We start from the raw sequence: 21,534 nt of genomic DNA on the forward strand, positions 1-21,534 counted from the left end.
TCTAGTCTGCCAAATGTTGGTGATCTATCCCTGCCAAATGTTGGTAATGTAGCCCCACCAAATGTTGGTGATCCAGCCCTGCCAAGTGCTGGTGATCTAGCCTGTCAAATGTTGGTGATCTAGCCCTGCCAAATGTTGGTGATCTAGCCCTGCCAACTGTTGGTGATTTAGCCCTGTCAAATGTTGGTGATCTAGCCTGCCAAATGTTGGTGATCTAGCTCTGCCAAATGATGGTGATCTTGTCTTGCCAAATTTTGGTGATCTAGCCCAGCCACTCAGGTTTCCTCCAGCCATAAACCTGAATGCAATCAGACATAAAGGTCAAAATTCTTTAGTAGAGTGTAATAAATCAATAATACAAATGAGGATTGTATACAAAAATTAAAGTCATGAATTTTGTGATTTACTGTTAAGAGTGCATTGTATCCATGTAATTTACGTGTAGCCTTAACTGGAGCTTAACACATGAAAAATTGAATCATAGCTGAATGTAACACACGTTAACCAGTTGTAACTGACTGTAATTAATACAATGAATGACCATGTACTGGTTGCTGGTAGATCTTCCCATACACGACCCCACAGGTGAGAGGCTTTCCAGTCATTGTTCTGTGCTATAACACACATTAACCAGTTGTAACTGACTGTAATCAGTACAATGAACGACCATGTACTGATTGCTGGTAGATCTTCCCATACACGACCCCACAAGTGAGAGGCTTCCCAGTCATTGTTCTGTGCTATAACACACATTAACCAGTTGTAACTGACTGTAATCAGTACAATGAACGACCATGTACTGGTTGCTGGTAGATGTTCCCATACATGACCACACAGGTGAGAGGCTTCCCAGTCATTGTTCTGTGCTATAACACACATTAACCAGTTGTAACTGACTGCAATTAGTACAATGAACGACCATGTACTGGTTGCTGGTAGATGTTCCCATACATGACCACACAGGTGAGAGGCTTCCCAGTCATTGTTCTGTGCTATAACACACATTAACCAGTTGTAACTGACTGTAATTAGTACAATGAACGACCATGTACTGGTTGCTGGTAGATGTTCCCATACATGACCACACTGGTGAGAGGCTTCCCAGTGACTGTGCTGTGCTAGCATGCTAACCACTCTGCCACACATTTTTTTCTCCATTTACTAATACCATAAAAACACAAACAGAAACAACCCGTGAAATGCACAGTTATTGTGACTATTTATTTTCATCCAAAAGACTGTAAAACACATCCATTTTCACTCTGAAAACAACCAATTCTACACAAAGTGGCTCGAGTTAAATGTTTGTAACCATATGCAGAAATAAATAAACAAAAAATAGTTGATGTAGACACAGGCTGAAGTTTTGACCGTATATTTGAGAAGACATGGTAAGAGGTAGAAATACAGAAGTAGTGACCGTGAAAAATGAACATCATTCTCTAGCTTGTCTACACATGAACAGCAAGCTTTGGGCTAGAGAAATGACAATAAAATGACCGACTTCTTACTCAAATTTCACCACACAATAAGTTAATTCATACTCCCTCAAATATAATCTTGCAGGTAAAGTTAATGTCAGGGAAAATATCAGTTCATCCTCTGGTCCTCAATAAAACTATCCTCCATAGACTGATTTCCAAATGCATTAGCTAACAGCAACATATCTGCTCTTCTGATTCACAATGACATAAGAGACTTCAATCACTGCCAAGTTTGGCAGGTCAAATCCTTCACAACATCCACATCATTTTCAGCATAAACATTTACATCATTCGCTGTCCTAGTCTTACAGTCATATGTAATCTCTATATTTACAAATAAATGCGCCCTCAGGCTAAATAATTCTGCAGTCAAAAAAAAGACTTCAGTATCAGTGGGCCAAATGAATGTGATGCACAGTAATCTGTCTTCAGCTGGACAAATGAATGTGATACACAGTAATCTGTCTTCAGCTGGACAAATGAATGTGATACACAGTAATCTGTCTTCAGCTGGACAAATGAATGTGATACACAGTAATCTGTCTTCAGCTGGACAAATGAATGTGATACACAGTAATCTGTTTTCAGCTGGACAAATGAATGTGATACACAGTAAGCTGTCTTCAGCTGGACAAATGAATGTGATACACAGTAATCTGTCTTCAGCTGGACAAATGAATGTGATACACAGTAAGCTGTCTTCAGCTGGAGAAATGAATGTGATACACAGTAATCTGTCTTCAGCTGGAGAAATGAATGTGATACACAGTAATCTGTCTTCAGCTGGACAAATGAATGTGATACACAGTAAGCTGTCTTCAGCTGGACAAATGAATGTGATACACAGTAAGCTGTCTTCAGCTGGACTCCATGAATGACTCTAAAAGTAAATGCTGTCTTCATGCAACAGAGAGAGTAATGGAGCATTAACTGGTATATATCAAGGAAAATGACATCCACTTGTTACCACTGATGGGGTCAGCGATAACATACTCCGATACAAATGCAAGGGCAATGGGATTCTGGATGATTGGTTATGATTCAGTGCTAACTTTGGTCTGTTATTTTGCGAATGTATCAAAACAAACGTGCTCCAAATCCAAAACAGCTTTTCATACGCTCCCAATAGTTCTGTTTCCAGCCAATCAACGTCTTTTCATACTCGCTCTCTGGAATTCCAGTTTGTGACAGCGACAGTTCTGTTGAGCCGTCCTTGTCGTGGAGATGGATTTTCACGTCAGAATAATGTTCCTCTGGCCAGGATTTGCACCGCCATCTTGTTACAATTTTCTCCTCAGGAACCTGATAAAATCATACAGGACAAATAATAATTATGATGAAGATCTATGTACATGTCCTGCAACTATACCGCTCCACGATCTCTTCTCGTACCAAAAAATCCTTCAATTGATGTTTGCAGCTGAATATGTGATTTTTTTAGTGTAAGTGTAAATTATTCTTGCAGTGTGAGCTAAAGGCGCTCTTGTGACCCTAACAGGGTAGGTTGTGTATTTAAAGGTCTACTGTCAGCTTAATGTGGACCTCCAGCTTTTTCCCAATGGGCCCACTGTCAGCTTGCAACTAAGTAGATGCTCTTCTTGGTCTACTGTTTTCCACTTGTTTCAGGGTAACAGTCAATAAAAGTTAATGGCAGCAGCATTCACCAAAAGCTCATGGAACCAAAGTGTATTCCTGATTCTGGGTTTACTACATAGTCTCTGGAACTGTTGACTTGATTTATCAGTTGTACTTACCAATTCTACGAATTCTCCAGTAATATTTCCACTAAATAACGAGAACCTGCCTCCTTTCTCAGCTTCTATTGTACTCTCTCCCCCACAGTAGGCCTTTACCATCTGCAACACACAAACACAGCTGTGAACATACATGTATTAGCTGCACACAAAGCTGGTCTTGCCCACATACATGTACTGCCCAAGAATGGGAGTATATTTTATTATCTGCTTTGTTGGCACTGAGCACGGTACACAAGATTATGCCACTTCTACTCCAGCTGTCAGTTCTACAAAACTGATTAAACCTACCAGCCTTTGGCAACTATCTGGTGAACTTCATTACATTATACATACAGACTTTCATCCCAGAGAATAATACTACAATCCATATTTGTATTCTTGTAAAATGGTCTCCTAAATACTTCATAAAAGAAAACCTAAAGAGCCATATGTCAATCACTTATTAGCGCTGTCCCAAAACCAAAGGAGGAAGGGGAAATGTCGAAGATTCGGTGCTGAGGGCGGGCAAGAGCCAATTATCATCATTCCTGTGTCCCGCAATTCAGGTGAGCCTTTCAACCACATCAACAGCATGACTTCTTTCGATAGCATTTATACGTTGAGTATAACAAGTTCTTTTTATTCAGTGAGCGTACCTATCCTGAAACGTCGCTCACTGAATAAAAGAAGTTGTGATCGATATATTTGCTTTGTTATCACATCAAGAGTAGAACCAGGTCGGGCTGAAAGAGATAAAGTCACCCAGGTGTTATAACAGTGTATTTAACCATGATGAGCTTATCTTTCCTGTTGCTGGTGCTGGTCGTATGGGATGCAGTTTGGAAATGATCGTTCAAACCTAAATGGAAATCACTAAATACCACAATGAAGCTGTAAGACTTACTTGTAGATCCGTCAACGCTCTATATACATCTGTTGGTCGACACTCAAACATTTCCTTTGTCTCCAGCTTCTTTGTTCTGATTTTGACCCCTAGTGACAAAGACTGTGAAATACTGCTGCCATTTATCACCTTATTCATCTCTTGTTTGGCTTTGTTTACCTGTAAAATAAGACAAACTTACCATGAAATACAGAACCAAGTATGACAACGGAAGCTGTGTGTTTTATGGGATATTAAACACCCAGTTTGGGGGGGAAAGATTTGTGTTTAACTGCACAAAGCTATATCTCACTTCAGTATAAAGCATTCAAAATATAATTAATAAAATGATATGTCAGTTAAAATTTGGAACAATATCACAATTTGCACCCCTAGGACTCTAAACAGTATTATATCCGATCAAGGTTTAAAGTTAAGAAACGCTTTGTGAAACTGAGCGGAGACAATTGTCTACACACAAGGCATTCCCAAGGTCAAATCCTTGTCTTTTGCGTTACTTCGCATAGAGCTGAAACACTTACTGTGGAACTCTTTGGTTCCTCTTTTGCTGCTGATTTTCCATCCTTTGTTGGCAGAATTATCCCTTGGCTGTATCCTGACAGGAAACAAACAAAAAAATAAATGATGAAAAGGTTCTATGAGCATCAAAAATATGAATACATCATCAACTCAGTTGGTCTTCGTCAGGGACCCAGCAGGTTGTTCTTTAACTTTTTATTCCATACAAAATGAATTATGTGTATCTACACAAAGCGCTCTTGTAAATGTACCGGTAACTCTGAAGTCCTGTAAATGCAAACCCACAAATATGGCAATCTACATTATGAAAAGGCTACGTAGTTCCCAGAAAAAAAAGAGGATCTGAACATTTCCATACAGTAAGAAAAGCAAATGAATTTACAAATCACTCCCTGATGATTAATGAATAAGAAAACGAACTCAAAAACATTTATGCCTGATTCAAAATGCACAAATGCACAAAAGTGTTTTCTATCAACTTCAGAGGTCTTACTTTCTCTTAATTCCTTGACATATTGTTTTAGCTGCTTGCGTATAACATCAGTGCCACACTTCCTCATCACTTCCTTCACCTTGTAAGCTTCATCTGTGTTCTTATCTGTTGTTACTTCAATCTGTGAAGTCATACAAACAAGTACAGATATTATGTTAATACATTCATAAATTCAAGTTGTTTTTTGAAGTAAATGATATTGATTTCTACTTCAAATCAGTTACTACAGTCAAATTTGCAGGTAATTTTGCAAAACCTAACATTACCATGTACTTTGCCATTCTTTCAATATAACCATCACAACCAAAACAGGTTTCATTTGGAGAAAGCTGTACAATTTTAGGTGGCCGGAGATGTGTTCTCAGCCGTTCGGAGGAAATTAATTTGCTTTGTGTACGGTAACATTTTTTTGCCTTGTAACAGCGTCCCTTGGCACATATTAGGCGTTATAGATCTCTGTGGAGAAATCGTCTTGGACAACAGTCCCTCTGCCAACGTATTCTTATGTTGGAACCTGCGATCTTTCCCTATCGCTGAACATCTTGTTTGCTTTGATTTGTTTTCTACACAGTATACCGTCATAATCCCGCCTGCCTGTCAAATAAACAGAGTGGATGTGAAACATTTCAGTTGAGTGACAGGCAGTTATGTGCAGAGATTGCAGGCACCTGATCCCAGAGGAAAACCAAGGACCACGGACTAAGGTAAGTCACCGACAATCTCTCCTATGCCCAGACTCTGCCTTGCCCAAGCTGAATTTTAGGTATGGTATATTTATTCCACTGTAACTAAGCCTGAAAGATTAACCCAGGGAATCCTACCTCAACCGTCAGCCAATCAATATCGATTCTGTATCTGTTTGAAGAGTACAAAGCCCTAATAAAATTAATACTGGGGGACAGGGTAAGGGTGGGTAGGTGCTAGTTAAGCAGCCTATCCGAACACATAAGGTGGGGTTCCATGGGCAGCATAGGCATCGGAAGCTCCACAACCCTAGATTGTTGTATTTTTGTATGAGTTTTCAGCCATTCAGATTTAAGTGGTGCCTGGAGATGTAGGGTGTAAAAGAGTTTGGAGCCGAAACTGACCAAACATTGAAAAGACTAAAAGTCTGTGTGCTGAGTTAGGAGTCCAGGTCCCCACTTTTAAATGGCAGCCACAGATGTGGGCTTACATCTTTGGAAAAATTTTTTCACTATGTTAAAGACTTCATGAAAGAGCCTTACCTGATCAACAGATAAAAAAGAATTTAAAAATTCTTAATAAAATATTGAATACTTTATGATTTCACATTATTAATGAAAAGAAAAACAGAATCTGCTTAAAAAATGTAGGTTTATAGTAGCCGAAGTTGTGTATTTGGCCAGACTGCATATACAGATAAATAAGAATCAATCATGCGGGCACTTCATCTGTCTGAGTAAGGAATAAACATTTTTATGTGACCATTAATATGTCACACAGAAATTAAAACTCACACTAAAGATGCCACGGGGCTAAATAAATACAATAGAGGAAGAGGATTTTGATAGCACATTTTTCCGCATTATGTTCAAGACATAGGCTACACCGATAGATAGGCTTTTTCATGCAGATACAAATACATGTACTACAGTTTAATGCTATACAACATTCAAAGTTGTGCATTACATGAAACTTGTTCACTGTGAAAACTCTTGGAGTGTACAACGGGGACCTTTCGTATTTTGTTCAAATGAAAACTGCATAATACTGTAATGCTGTACATTTCATCTTATTTGTTTTAATATTTTTTTTATGCTACATTTCTATTTCTTCCATCAATGTAGGTCCATTATGATTTTTTTTTCCTTGCTCTTGGGGATGGTGGGGTAAGGGCCCCTCTGACCACCCATGTAGATCCACCCCTCGTCATACTCTTGATGTTTCCTATACTTACATCCACATGCTCTGGGTCATGTTCTTCACTGAGATTAAGTATTTCTAGTTTTCCTTTCACCTTTTTCCCCTGGGACTGATCTCCAACTGCCTTTAAATGACCTGAAACAAAACAAACATAAGTTACAGTTTATTGTTTTTTTTTTTGACATTTTTAATATTCATGGAGAACTTGAGGATACCTAAACTACAAACTAAATTGTTATTTCACGTTTTTCCAAAGCACGTAAGATCTGGAATCTTGCACACAACAAGGATTCAGATTCAGCTCGGTCGTGTTAATGTAGTGGAAATGTAAAAGTCTGGAGAATCATCTACCCTTAATCACCACATCCAGACATACACTAGCCAAACCTGCTCTCAAAACCAAAGCCGAAATCAAGGGACTTCTCACACAATGTGCACATTGTAACCTGATCCACAGAAACTTACCTGACCAATCGAGCTTTATCACCCATTCATAGAAAAATATCAGTTTTGCTTTTCTGTTGTTAGCAGAGGCTTCTCCCTCTAGCTTCGATGTTTCCTTTATTTCACAGAATGCTACAAGGACAAAAAGCAGACATATCATACATATTCATGTATGTACAGCAATGGGATTTCACATCTTTTCCCCCATTTTACTAGTAGGTATGGTTGAATGTAGGGAAACCTGTTAACCAAGAATTATCCTATCCTATTATCCTATCGAGATAGGGGGCTAGTTCAGAAGATTCAGAATAGGGCAATGTTCTGGCATGTAATTTCTCACCAAGTTTTGGGAGGTGGAATACTGAGCATTTGATATTCCATGTTTACAATATAGCACCCTGCTGATGAGGATTTCTTGCTTTAGGCGACCATTCAGTGGAAAAAAGCTGAAAGAATTTTTCTTCAAATGTTTTATAAGACCCATTTCCACTTGTCCAAGTTTTTCTGATCATTAAATTATGCATGTAGATAATTTTCATGACTATACTGATCTATTCTAAACTCCATGCAGTAAATTAACAATGTGGTGTCACAGACTCCACATTTAACACAACACAACGTCAAATTTAAAACCTTCAGTTTGTTCCGTACGTTGGAGAAAACCAAGGAGATGTAACAATTACTCACCAGTTTCATCTTCCACCACCAGGCCCAGCAGCAATTCTTTCAGTTTTTCTTTTGACCAACCTGTGGCATCTTTCTCCACCCTGAAATGATTGTCAATACACAGTTAGTTATTGCAGATATTAAATGCTTCGAGACAACAGGCCAAGGCCAGGTGGTATGCCTTCATGAAATATTACCTGTTTCAAAGCAGGGTTACAACATTCACCATAAAGCGTAGGTGAAAGAAAATCATCTGAACGCTCTTTATACCTAATATACCTCACAAGGTACATAACTTTAGTGTCTGGGACAGAAGACCCTACATCACATAACTGGATAAGAAACATGGAAAAATAGTCCAATCTCTACAAAACAACATTCGTTTGTTTTTAGTTGGACAAACTCAGTAACAGAGAAAAACAGTCAGGCAACAGTTCTGGCTCGATATTTCAGTGATGAAAGCCGCTCAAGCCACCAATTTCTACCATCGACCAAGTGAAATGTTCTTTTAATAAAACACTTTTAAACACCTTGACTGGTTACGCTCTACAGAAGTTATGGGCCTTCCTTTGTTTTTTACTCCATAAATGCACAGCTGTCAGTTCAACTAGCCTCCATCACTGTAATCAGGTGATAAAAGCTTCGCTCTGATTGGTCAATGACACTGAGTAACTATAAATTTCAAATACAAATGATGCTGCTGAATGCTTCAGATGCATATTAATAAATTATGATAAATTCTGAATCAATATCAATATGTTACTCTACAATCATAAAACACATGTTAGACTTTAGGGGCCACTTTCACGAGACTTCGAAAATCAATTTTACATATCTTTCATCAGAAATTACATCACCATATGACACTAAAACTCAAACACAACATCATTTACGAAAAAGTTGCAAGAAATGTGACTTACACAGTTTTGTGAAAGTGGTCCCTTAGTCCAGTTCCTTCCATTGTTTCAATACTAATGACTGTTCAGTTTGGGTTATTGCTTTTAGATGGTTTTGGCTTTAAATTGATCAAAAGACTGGAGTCTGACACATTTGATTTATCAGATAAATGAAGACATTATGTTACAAACTGAAGCCAGGCAATGTTTTTTTAGCCACAGAAGCCAATACCAACTTTGGTGTTTTCCTTTTCATTTGTGTTTTGAAACTGCAACGTGGTTTGAGGGGTTAAGTTGGCAAACATTAACCTGCCAGCATAAAGTCGACAATTAGCAATTGATCGTTTGACTTGGTAAACTATTACTTAGGCAAACTAGGCAAACTTTGGTGATTTACACTGGGCACCAACTTCCTCCACCAATAAACCATACTGCTATCATATGAGTGAAAAATTGTTTAGAACGGTGTACAGAGTTCTCAGACTTCACCTTCACATCACATTATTATTCCCAGATGTAAAGGTAAAGCTTGAGAACTCTCCATTAATACGTTGAACATTGTCTCAGGTCTGACATACAGAAGTACTATTGAATAACTGGGTTTGCACGCCTGTTTTTACCCTTCAGGTGCAGAGGTTAACATACATCCCAATCATTGGGTGAACCATAGTACATTTGTCAGAAATTGCTCTGTTCAGCCATTGATGGCCCCAAACCAATGTCAGATCGTGCTTCATTTAAAAACCTGATGCAGTTACTAGCCCATGTCAAATATCCCAACCCAGACAGTAGAGTGGGTCACTTTGAGCATCACCAAGAAATACTGGGCCAACATGGCCCAGGAATAACTGATCAAAGCTGTGGTTGCAATTGATGGACAGATGAAAAGGGAAACAGGAAAAAGATGAGGAACATAAATAGGTAATTTTTGTCTCAAACGCTGTGACAATCTGCCATGGCAACTGACTCAGGTTTTCAAATGGAGCGCGCTCTGACATTTGTTTGGGGCCATCCTTAGCCGAAAAAAATTTTTGCCAAACATAATGTCAGCGCCATCTAGGACTATGGTACATGTAGCTTAGGCCCAAACTTAATTTGTAAGACATGCATGCATTTTGGCTATGTTGCTACTTCTTCGCTTATTTTCCTTCTGTTTCATTGCTAGACTAGCCTACATCGCTTATCAAAAAGGCATGTGTAAATCTGATTTTCGATATGTCAAGTTATTTTATCAGTACCGAAAGTAATGATTCAAAATTTTAATTATTTTCAAGCACCGACAGCAGTTCGGCTTATATGTCAAAACAGTATGTCGAGATTTACCAATGCCAGTTGTTGACATTCGTAGCGTCCGGTCGTTCTTCTACAATCCAACGAGGATCTCCTTCACCCCACTTTGCCATTGTGGTTATCTTCTGGGGAAAACACTTCACCAACACGCGAAATGTTGCCGAGTTTGGAAAACACAAAATAAATATCTGGTCCACAACACGTGTATTTCTCGAAAATACGTCGGAAGAAGTCTGTTGTTGGGTACACCTGGTGGCAGGAACGAACATGACAAGACAAGGGAGTTAATGCTGGCCAGCGTAAACAGGAAAATGGGAGACTTGAGGACAAGCGACACAGAAGGTCCAAATGAGTCTAGAACGTATCGTTTTCTGCTATGACGATCCAGTGCATGTGTACTTCATGTACGTTTTATGCGTACACGTACACCAATAATTTTGACGTAATAAAAGAAGGACAAGTGAGTTCACAGCTTTGGACCGTCGTGATACAGGCGGGAAGGGGTTTTACGGGTTCACCATTGGTTTGGTAAGTGGACTGGAAACTGGTGGTACGAAGATACATATTCTTAAGTCTCACTGAGCATCAGAAGTATTACAAACAAAATATATTTATTTATTTATTTGATTGGTGTTTTACGCCGTACTCACAAACAAAATATAAAATTTTGTTAAAATATCATAACATGATTTAACAAAAAATAAATAAAATGTTAAGATGAACAGAAACAAGTTAGGGCACATTTTATCTTGTAGCTATATGCTTTTCCAAGCCGTTGTCATGGAAAAATCCAGTCTTGCTAATCAACCCTGTGACCCATCAGAAAAACAAATTAAAAACTTACAAAACAATTATTCATTATATTTACATTCAATCAAGTATCTGTGACTGAAGTGTACTGTTCATAAGTTTATTGGAAGTTCGAAATAATGGCTGATATCTTGATCAAAGCCAGCACCAGTATAGGTACTAATCATAGGCCTACATGTAGGAGCTAGGCCCCCCAGCTGTTACCTCGGTGTAAAACCTTCTGCTTGCAGTCTGATCATGTGTAATCCATCATACCACTGAGGTATAAAGCCAAATCAGGCTCAGCTTGGCTACTACTTAATACCCTACTGTATTAAGTAGTAGCCACCCCCACCTCCCGCCCTCCCGCTCCTCTCTTTTCTAGATTAGGGGGGTAATAACATGGACCAGTTGTAAAAAGCAAGAAATTGGCAATGAAAACAAAAGTTGTAAATGACTTTTCAGTGAGACCAAGCTACCACACTTTACCATAAAACCAGAATTATATTGGCAGGTTATCGACAAAGAATCTTATTATGCCGTCAGCACTGGATCTGGGTTTTACTTATGCTCAAATCAGCCATCAATTCTATGTACAAATATATCTTTTCTGTTTTGTATAATTCTGTTAGAAGCAATTAAAGCCATCAGTTTTACAGATTTCATATAAAATGTTGTAAAGATTCAAATTCAGCAAAATCAAAGTGTAAGTTTATAAGTCACACCTTTTGCTTGATTCTGATTGATTCATCCACCATATGGGATGACTTTTTGTGAAGTTTGATTAATTTCTGAAGTATAACATCAAGGCGTTTGTATACTTATGAAAGCGCATTTTTACATACTAAACTGAAGGTGAAATTCAGAACTACAGGCCTAGCTACTACCTAGAAACTTACAAGTACTGTATCTGAAGGCCCTTTGATCCTGGTCTAATATTACAGACCTACTGTCTGATTGGCGAACTCATGAGTTGTTTTCTCCGGGCTTTGCAATGCCCAGTTTCCTCTGCCTGTAGCCCTGACTGCTGTCATATAAATGAAATATTCTAGAATATGGCATAACACACAAATCAACAAATAAAAAACAACAATAAAACCACAACTCAAATTACAATCAACTAAAAAAAATTTATTCATGTTTTTAATGATGACATCTTCTGACATCTTAACAAAAAAAAAAGCTGAACACATCACAGATACAGATATTAGCATTGGTAGTGGTTTCAGACACTTAATAAACATGTGTTTGTAAATTTGTGATTCGTATCACTCTGGACTTGAAGCACAGCATGAAAGGTTACTTGATATGCGTTAAGCAAAAACTGAGAAACTGTTGACTCAAAAAGACTCTACACCTAATACTTTCAAACTGGCAATCTTAGTACTTAGTTGCTTGGTAAGTTGAGAAGTAATGACTGGCAAAGTACTGATTGGCCAAGTAATGACAAGCCAAGCACGGATCTACCAAGCTTCAGAACGTTATGACTGCGTAAGACATCCTTTCTAATGTTTTCGACATAATGTTCCAGTGAAGTAGCATTATAGGACGGGATGTTTGTAAGGCTTGTATGTGTTTGCAAAACCTGAAGCACAAATTCCCATAAACCTGCAACTGGACCAACAACACAACAGAGTAGAATCCAACCATTATGTCACAAAATATTATTTTTGGTGCTGAAGCTTACAATTTGCCAGTAGAATATCACCCCAAGTTCAAAGCAAACCTCAAATCACCTTTCTAAAATCAATAGAGCTCTCACAATCATGAAAAGTGGGCAAGCTAGTCATGGACATTTTTTCTTTAGGGTAACTGCTGACCTAAAAAGTGCTACATAAAGCTCAACAAATATTTGTTATGCGCCACTGCTTTCTTTTTCTGGTAAATCATAGAAAGCAATTTTACATTTGGGTAAGGCAGATGATAACATTTCCAAAGCACCTTTCCTGTCCTTTATCTCGGGCAGATCAAACATCACCAAACTCTGTAACTTTCTGTAAGAAATGAAAACATAAAACAGGTTTACTTGTTTATTTTAATTTTTTAGAATTGGTTTAATTGTTTTGATGTCAAAATTTCATGTATAGAGAATACACCATGATTAAAAATGAATATATATTTATTTATTTATTTGATCGGTGTTTTACGCCATTATATGGTGGGAGTAAACCGGGCACAGCTCGAGGGAAACCCACGACCATCCGCAGGTTGCTGCCAGACCTTCCAACGAAAGGCCGGAGAGGAAGCCAACATGAGAAAATGAATATATAAGAATTTAACAAGACTGCTGAGGTAATAATTGGGTAGATAGATCAGAAAACTAAACCTTATGAAAAAAGTTCACTGGAAATGAACGCATATTCCTCGTTATGGTAATAAGCATGCATCAAATCTGCTAACATTTCAATATTAGTCTCCTGGGATATTGTGTGTTGCATGCCAAAGATTGACAATGATGGGCTAGCAAGCTGAACTGAAACTAGACCTTAACCAGATGCAAGAGCACACACAACAACTGTAGAGATGCTACATGCATATCCTCTCCACCCACTACACTTGTAAGGGAATGACTATAGAGATGCTACATGCATATCCTCTCCACCCACTACACCTGTAAGGGAATGACTTTAAAGATGCTACATGCATATCCTCTCCACCAACTACACTTGTAAGGGAATGACTTTAGAGACGCCACAAGCATATCCTCTCCACCAACTACACTTGTAAGGGAATGACTGTAGAGATGCTACATGCATATCCTCTACACCAACTACACTTGTAAGGGAATGACTTTAAAGATGCTACATGCATATCCTCTCCACCAACTACACTTGTAAGGGAATGACTGTAGAGATGCTACATGCATATCCTCTCCACCAACTACACTCGTAAGGGAATGACTTTAGAGACGCCACAAGCACATCCTCTCCACCAACTACACTTGTAAGGGAATGACTGTAGAGATGCCACATGCATATCCTCTCCACCAACTACACTCGTAAGGGAATGACTTTAGAGACGCCACAAGCACATCCTCTCCACCAACTACACTTGTAAGGGAATGACTGTAGAGATGCCACATGCATATCCTCTCCACCAACTACACTTGTAAGGGAATGACTTTAGAGATGCCACATGCATATCCTCTCCACCAAATACACTTGTTAGGGAATAACTGTAGAGATGCCACAAGCATATCCTCTCCACCCACTACACCTGTAAGGGAATGACTTTAGAGATGCCACATGCATATCCTCTCCACCCACTACACTTGTAAGGGAATGACTGTAGAGATGCTACATGCATATCCTCTCCACCAACTACACTTGTAAGGGAATGACTGTTGAGATGCTACATGCATATCCTCTCCACTAACTACACTTGTAAGGGAATAACTGTAGAGATGCCACATGCATATCCTCTCCACCCACTACACCTGTAAGGGAATGACTTTAGAGATGCCACAAGCATATCCTCTCCACCCATTACACTTGTAAGGGAATGACTGTAGAGATGCTACATGCATATCCTCTCCACCCCATTAGACTTGTAAGGGAATGACTGTAGAGATGCCACATGCATATCCTCTCCACCAACTACACTTGTAAGGGAATGACTGTAGAGATGCTACATGCATATCCTGTCCACCAACTACACTTGTAAGGGAATGACTGTAGAGATGCCACAAGCATATCCTCTCCACCAACTACACTTGTAAGGGAATGACTGTAGAGATGCTACATGCATATCCTCTCCACCCATTACACTTGTAAGGGAATGACTGTAGAGATGCCACATGCATATCCTCTCCACCAACTACACCTGTAAGGGAATGACTTTAGACGCCACAAGCATATCCTCTCCACCCATTACACTTGTAAGGGAATGACTTTAGAGATGCCACATGCATATCCTCTCCACCAACTACACTTGTAAGGGAATGACTTTAGAGACGCCACAAGCATATCCTCTCCACCAAATACACTTGTAAGGGAATGACTGTAGAGATGCTACATGCATATCCTCTCCACCAACTACACTTGTAAGGGAATGACTGTAGAGATGCTACATGCATATCCTGTCCACCAACTACACTTGTAAGGGAATGACTGTAGAGATGCCACAAGCATATCCTCTCCACCAACTACACTTGTAAGGGAATGACTGTAGAGATGCTACATGCATATCCTCTCCACCCATTACACTTGTAAGGGAATGACTTTAGAGATGCTACATGCATATCCTCTCCACCAACTACACCTGTAAGGGAATAACTGTAGAGATGCCACAAGCATATCCTCTCCACCAACTACACTTGTAAGGGAATGACTGTAGAGATGCTACATGCATATCCTCTCCACCAACTACACCTGTAAGGGAATAACTGTAGAGATGCCACAAGCATATCCTCTCCACCAACTACACTTGTAAGGGAATGACTTTAGAGACGCCACATGCATATCCTCTCCACCAACTACACCTGTAAGGGAATGACTGTAGAGATGCCACATGCATATCCTCTCCACCTACTACACTTGTAAGGGAATGACTTTAGAGATGCTACATGCATATCCTCTCCACCCATTACACTTGTAAGGGAATGACTGTAGAGATGCCACATGCATATCCTCTCCACCAACTACACCTGTAAGGGAATGACTTTAGACGCCACAAGCATATCCTCTCCACCCATTACACTTGTAAGGGAATGACTTTAGAGATGCCACATGCATATCCTCTCCACCAACTACACTTGTAAGGGAATGACTTTAGAGACGCCACAAGCATATCCTCTCCACCAAATACACTTGTAAGGGAATGACTGTAGAGATGCTACATGCATATCCTCTCCACCAACTACACTTGTAAGGGAATGACTGTAGAGATGCTACATGCATATCCTGTCCACCAACTACACTTGTAAGGGAATGACTGTAGAGATGCCACAAGCATATCCTCTCCACCAACTACACTTGTAAGGGAATGACTGTAGAGATGCTACATGCATATCCTCTCCACCCATTACACTTGTAAGGGAATGACTTTAGAGATGCTACATGCATATCCTCTCCACCAACTACACCTGTAAGGGAATAACTGTAGAGATGCCACAAGCATATCCTCTCCACCAACTACACTTGTAAGGGAATGACTGTAGAGATGCTACATGCATATCCTCTCCACCAACTACACCTGTAAGGGAATAACTGTAGAGATGCCACATGCATATCCTCTCCACCAACTACACTTGTAAGGGAATGACTTTAGAGACGCCACATGCATATCCTCTCCACCAACTACACCTGTAAGGGAATGACTGTAGAGATGCCACATGCATATCCTCTCCACCTACTACACTTGTAAGGGAATGACTTTCGAGATGCTACATGCATATCCTCTCCACCAACTACACTTGTAAGGGAATGACTGTAGAGATGCCACAAGCATATCCTCTCCACCAACTGCACCTGTAAGGGAATGACTATAGAGATGCCACATGCATATCCTCTCCACCAACTACACCTGTAAGGGAATGACTTTAGAGATGCCACAAGCATATCCTCTCCACCAACTACACTTGTAAGGGAATGACTGTAGAGATGCCACATGCATATCCTCTCCACCAACTACACTTGTAAGGGAATGACTGTAGAGATGCCACAAGCATATCCTCTCCACCAACTACACTTGTAAGGGAATGACTGTAGAGATGCCACAAGCATATCCTCTCCACCAACTACACTTGTAAGGGAATGACTTTAGAGATGCCACATGCATATCCTCTCCACCAACTACACTTGTAAGGGAATGACTGTAGAGATGCCACATGCATATCCTCTCCACTAACTACACCTGTAAGGGAATGACTGTAGAGATGCCACATGCATATCCTCTCCACCAACTACACTTGTAAGGGAATGACTGTAGAGATGCCACATGCATATCCTCTCCACCAACTACACCTGTAAGGGAATGACTTTAGAGATGCTACATGCATATCCTCTCCACCAACTACACCTGTAAGGGAATGACTGTAGAGATGCCACATGCATATCCTCTCCACCAACTACACTTGTAAGGGAATGACTTTAAAGATGCTACATGCATATCCTCTCCACCAACTACACCTGTAAGGGAATGACTTTAAAGATGCCACATGCATATCCTCTCCACCAACTACACCTGTAAGGGAATGACTTTAGAGATGCCACATGCATATCCTCTCCACCAACTACACCTGTAAGGGAATGACTTTAGAGATGCCACATGCATATCCTCTCCACCAACTACACTTGTAAGGGAATGACTGTAGAGATGCCACAAGCATATCCTCTCCACCAACTACACTTGTAAGGGAATGACTGTAGAGATGCCACATGCATATCCTCTCCACCAACTACACCTGTAAGGGAATGACTTTAAAGATGCCACATGCATATCCTCTCCACCAACTACACCTGTAAGGGAATGACTTTAGAGACGCCACAAGCATATCCTCTCCACCAACTACACTTGTAAGGGAATAACTGTAGAGATGCCACAAGCATATCCTCTCCACCAACTACACTTGTAAGGGAATGACTTTAGAGATGCCACATGCATATCCTCTCCACCAACTACACTTGTAAGGGAATGACTTTAGAGACGCCACAAGCATATCCTCTCCACCAACTACACCTGTAAGGGAATGACTGTAGAGATGCCACATGCATATCCTCTCCACCAACTACACTTGTAAGGGAATGACTTTAGAGATGCCACATGCATATCCTCTCCACCAACTACACCTGTAAGGGAATGACTTTAAAGATGCCACATGCATATCCTCTCCACCAACTACACCTGTAAGGGAATGACTTTAGAGACGCCACAAGCATATCCTCTCCACCAACTACACCTGTAAGGGAATGACTTTAGAGATGCCACATGCATATTCTCTCCACCAACTACACTGGTAAGGGAATGACTTTAGAGATGCTACATGCACATCCTCTCCACCAACTGCACCTGTAAGGGAATGACTTTAAAGATGCCACATGCATATCCTCTCCACCAACTACACTTGTAAGGGAATGACTGTAGAGATGCCACATGCATATCCTCTCCACCAACTACACTTGTAAGGGAATGACTTTAGAGACGCCACAAGCATATCCTCTCCACCAACTACACCTGTAAGGGAATGACTTTAGAGACGCCACATGCATATCCTCTCCACCAACTACACCTGTAAGGGAATGACTGTAGAGATGCCACATGCATATCCTCTCCACCAACTACACTTGTAAGGGAATAACTGTAGAGACGCCACAAGCATATCCTCTACACCAACTACACTTGTAAGGGGCTAACAAGTTGTCATCCTCAGCAAGCACAATGTCAATGGTACGTCATGCAGAGAGTCATGCTCATAATTCTGAGTACATCTACAGAACCTGTGTTATCAGGTATTATTCGTTACACGGTTACTTATTGATAGGATACTCATGGTGTCAGTAACTCTTATACTGCATGGGTCAGGCACAGAAAATTTACATGGAAATTGCTTCAGCACTGACATTGTTTTCAAAGCCGAACAACAGACTCGTATGAAGACGACTGCAGAATACAGGACCTCCCCTGCATGACAATTGCTATTCAATGAAAACTGAAGCACTTTGTCTAATGCAGGATAATCTCTGTAACTTACTGTAGCTCAGCAATGGAGGGAAGGCTACGCTGGGTCACATCTCCACAACTGCTGATCTGAAGTTCTCTCAGCGAGTCCTTCACTAAGGGAAGTAACTCTATGGCGCTGTCATCCAGGTAACCACAGTTATGTAACACTATCTTCTTCACTTCTTTGAGCCCCTCTAAAATGAGACCCATGCACTAAAATGAAAACCAGAAGAAGACACTTTAATGTTCACACTAGTTTCAAATAGTTTCACTCTTAACCAGATCTGCACTGCTCAAGGTGCCACACAGGTACATTTTACCCATCTAGGGTAAGTGACCTGAAATTTCTCCTCAAGAATTGCAATGTCATAAAATATATCTTGTGATAAAAACATTTTTCTAGTAGGATATGATATACATGTAGTACAAACTAGACTGAGGGGAAGACAATATATTCCACATAAACTGACATGAGAACAAGTTTATCAAAAGCTTTGGGTTCATTACTCATTTACACACATTGTCAAACAAACAACTTTACAACTACACTGCATTATAATTGTGTTGTGCCTTCAACAAATACTTGCTCAATTTCAACAGACAATTACACAAAAAATACTGTGCAGGTTGAACACATGTTTTTTTTCTTTTTTTTTACCTAAATGAGGAAAGCCAATGCCCATTACAGCAGAGTTGGAGGCATCAATTTCTGAAATTTTGTACTTGTCAAAATTTCCTGCGGGCAGACGATTATAATCTTTCTCCCAGTGATCAAACCCAGCCCACCGAACACTGGCTCCACATCGCAATAACCATTCTGCACATGCTCTGTCTGGTCCTACTGTCTTTACACGATCTTTGTCAACCCTGAAATGAATGCACGGTGGCATTTCAAGAAAAAGATTTGTGTGTTATCAGGTCTGTTCATTTTGGAAAGCCCACTAAATATTTTTGTAATATGCATAAATTCCAACTGTTTTTTGTTATAATTTTGTACCCTATCCCTGCTGATAAAGAATCTTATCAATATGATAATTTATTATTTCATGTCCAAATATTAGAAAAGTGAGCATTTTATGCATCTCAATAGAAGCTACTGAAGGCATGTGTTTATATTGTTTACTTAGTCCTTTTTTGGTCATATCATAATGTAAAGAGTTAATCTAGACGTACAAGTTATACTGAAATTCACCGACAAACACCCAAAGATCTTTAAAGTGGTGGGGATTTGTGTTACATCTATATGCTATACAAATAATTTAGATCACTGTTTAGGAATTTCATAGACAGCATCTCAATTTTTGTTGTTATCTGTACACTAGGCATTTTTATCTGGCATGTTAATTATTTACTTTGCCAGAAGAAAAGAATGATGAACACCAATACCAAAAGTGAACTTTACTTAAATGGCCGAAGTTCACATTCTGAGAGTTGAAACATGGATATTACCTCTTTGAAAGGTAAAATTCTACATACCAGATAGGTAAGATTTTTGTAATGGAGTGTTTGTGTGGTGCCATAGTTCCCAACTTATTTTTTGCCCTAGTTTTTTGACAGTGAAGTTCATTGACGATTCCATATTTCCATTAACTCAATGGCAGTTACAGGTTTATGGAGGAAACCAGTGCCCTAAGTAGAACAATTTGTTGTGGAGTGGGGTAATTTTGAATAGAGCAACCCATTTACAAGAGTTGCAGAGAAACAGCCAGATATGTGTCATATTTATTTTAAAGAACATTGCCCCCTGTTCACAGGTGCATTAAACTTTTCTAGCATAAATCAATATCAACTGAGTGGTCTCTCTGATCAACTAACCTTTTCTGAGACCAAAAAGGCCATGACAATCACACCTGTTCATGAAAAAAATTGCATTTTCTGAGCCTATGCCATAGCAGATAGTGAACCAGCCTCCATGATGCTGCTAAACTTTAACAATACTGACCTTGAGGTCATGACCCTAATCAGCCTAAGACGGTAGAAAGTGCTCTTTTTTGTGAATTTTTTGGTTAGACAAACCTAAGAAGAGGCTAGTTAAGAACATTAACTACCCTTTATGCCATAAAAGCTTTAAAATACAGGTGAACAACAGTAAATTTCCTTATTTTAATTCCAATACATCTGGGTTTGTTTCTTTTGGTAACTCTTCCCACTGCATTGCTCAAATAAGAGTTTTCCAGTTTTCGCAACTACAGATCTCCCCCTCTTACCACTTTGGCTAATAATGTAAAAATCTCCTGACTCAAGTCATACTCATTTATCTGGTGCTAGTTGGCTGCAGTGACAAATGAAGCGTCCCGAAATTCTAGATAATGAAACCAACCTGTTAAACACAGAGTTAAGCCAACCCCACAAGTTACGGCTTGTCTCATTCTGAGCTCGAAACTGTTTTTGTAGAACACAATGTGACTGAATGGCTTGTGATAGACATAACTGCCTCCGTATCTGAAAAAAAAAATTAACAAAATATATTTTTTTTAATATAATTTTCGGGGTGGCATAAAAAAATGGGCCGTACTTTGACATTCAACATTTTCAAAACCCCCTTACAACAGCTTCTAAAAATTTACACACTTAAAAGCCATTATATCCTGAGTTTACAGATCAAATTTCAATTTCATCCTTTAAGATTTCTGTTCATGAGACCAAAATCAAAACAGAGTCAAAAATGCATGTTCCGGACATTTCAAAATGATGTTCTACCTAGTTTTACTTGAAAAGGCGATCAGAGAAAACCATCTTGATTCAGCAAAACTTGTGCCTATCTGGCAGA

At 39.5% G+C, this 21,534-nt stretch overlaps 2 protein-coding genes across 2 annotated transcripts; both read right to left on the reverse strand.

Moving 5' to 3' along the window:
- Window positions 1–2,476: 2,476 nt before the first annotated feature.
- On the reverse strand, window positions 2,477–10,585 carry LOC135466664 (activator of 90 kDa heat shock protein ATPase homolog 1-like). The gene is made up of 9 exons (XM_064744289.1): window positions 10,350–10,585; window positions 8,152–8,231; window positions 7,486–7,596; window positions 7,055–7,155; window positions 5,137–5,257; window positions 4,646–4,719; window positions 4,125–4,283; window positions 3,239–3,340; window positions 2,477–2,786 (listed from the first exon to the last, which is right to left on the reverse strand). The coding sequence occupies exons 1-9, from the start codon at window positions 10,583–10,585 to the stop codon at window positions 2,562–2,564; spliced, it is 1,209 nt and encodes a 402-aa protein (XP_064600359.1). The 3' UTR covers window positions 2,477–2,561.
- A 1,677-nt stretch (window positions 10,586–12,262) lies between these two features.
- Window positions 12,263–21,287, reverse strand: LOC135466136 (ATP synthase subunit s, mitochondrial-like). Its single transcript, XM_064743505.1, has 4 exons — window positions 21,085–21,287; window positions 19,423–19,631; window positions 18,796–18,958; window positions 12,263–13,099 (listed from the first exon to the last, which is right to left on the reverse strand). The coding sequence occupies exons 1-4, from the start codon at window positions 21,285–21,287 to the stop codon at window positions 12,961–12,963; spliced, it is 714 nt and encodes a 237-aa protein (XP_064599575.1). The 3' UTR covers window positions 12,263–12,960.
- Between the last annotated feature and the right edge of the window lie 247 nt (window positions 21,288–21,534).

The sequence above is a fragment of the Liolophura sinensis genome, chromosome 6 (genome assembly GCF_032854445.1).
Source record: "Liolophura sinensis isolate JHLJ2023 chromosome 6, CUHK_Ljap_v2, whole genome shotgun sequence".
Classification (NCBI taxonomy): Eukaryota; Metazoa; Mollusca; class Polyplacophora; order Chitonida; family Chitonidae; genus Liolophura; species Liolophura sinensis.

What these genes read in the sequence shown, in the direction of transcription:
- LOC135466664 (XM_064744289.1), bottom strand. Translation starts at nt 10,585, where the DNA reads ATGTTCGTTCCTGCCACCAGGTGTACCCAACAACAGACTTCTTCCGAC. An exon ending in AATGTCAACAACTGGCATTG is followed by an intron (nt 8,232 to 10,349) that starts GTAAATCTCGAC and finishes CAATCATTTCAG; the next exon opens with GGTGGAGAAAGATGCCACAG. An exon ending in CTGGAGAATTCGTAGAATTG is followed by an intron (nt 2,787 to 3,238) that starts GTAAGTACAACT and finishes TGATTTTATCAG; the next exon opens with GTTCCTGAGGAGAAAATTGT.
- LOC135466136 (XM_064743505.1), bottom strand. Translation starts at nt 21,287, where the DNA reads ATGTCAAAGTACGGCCCATTTTTTTATGCCACCCCGAAAATTATATTA. An exon ending in CATTGGCTTTCCTCATTTAG is followed by an intron (nt 18,959 to 19,422) that starts GTAAAAAAAAAG and finishes GTCTCATTTTAG; the next exon opens with AGGGGCTCAAAGAAGTGAAG. An exon ending in CCCTCCATTGCTGAGCTACA is followed by an intron (nt 13,100 to 18,795) that starts GTAAGTTACAGA and finishes CATTTCTTACAG; the next exon opens with AAAGTTACAGAGTTTGGTGA.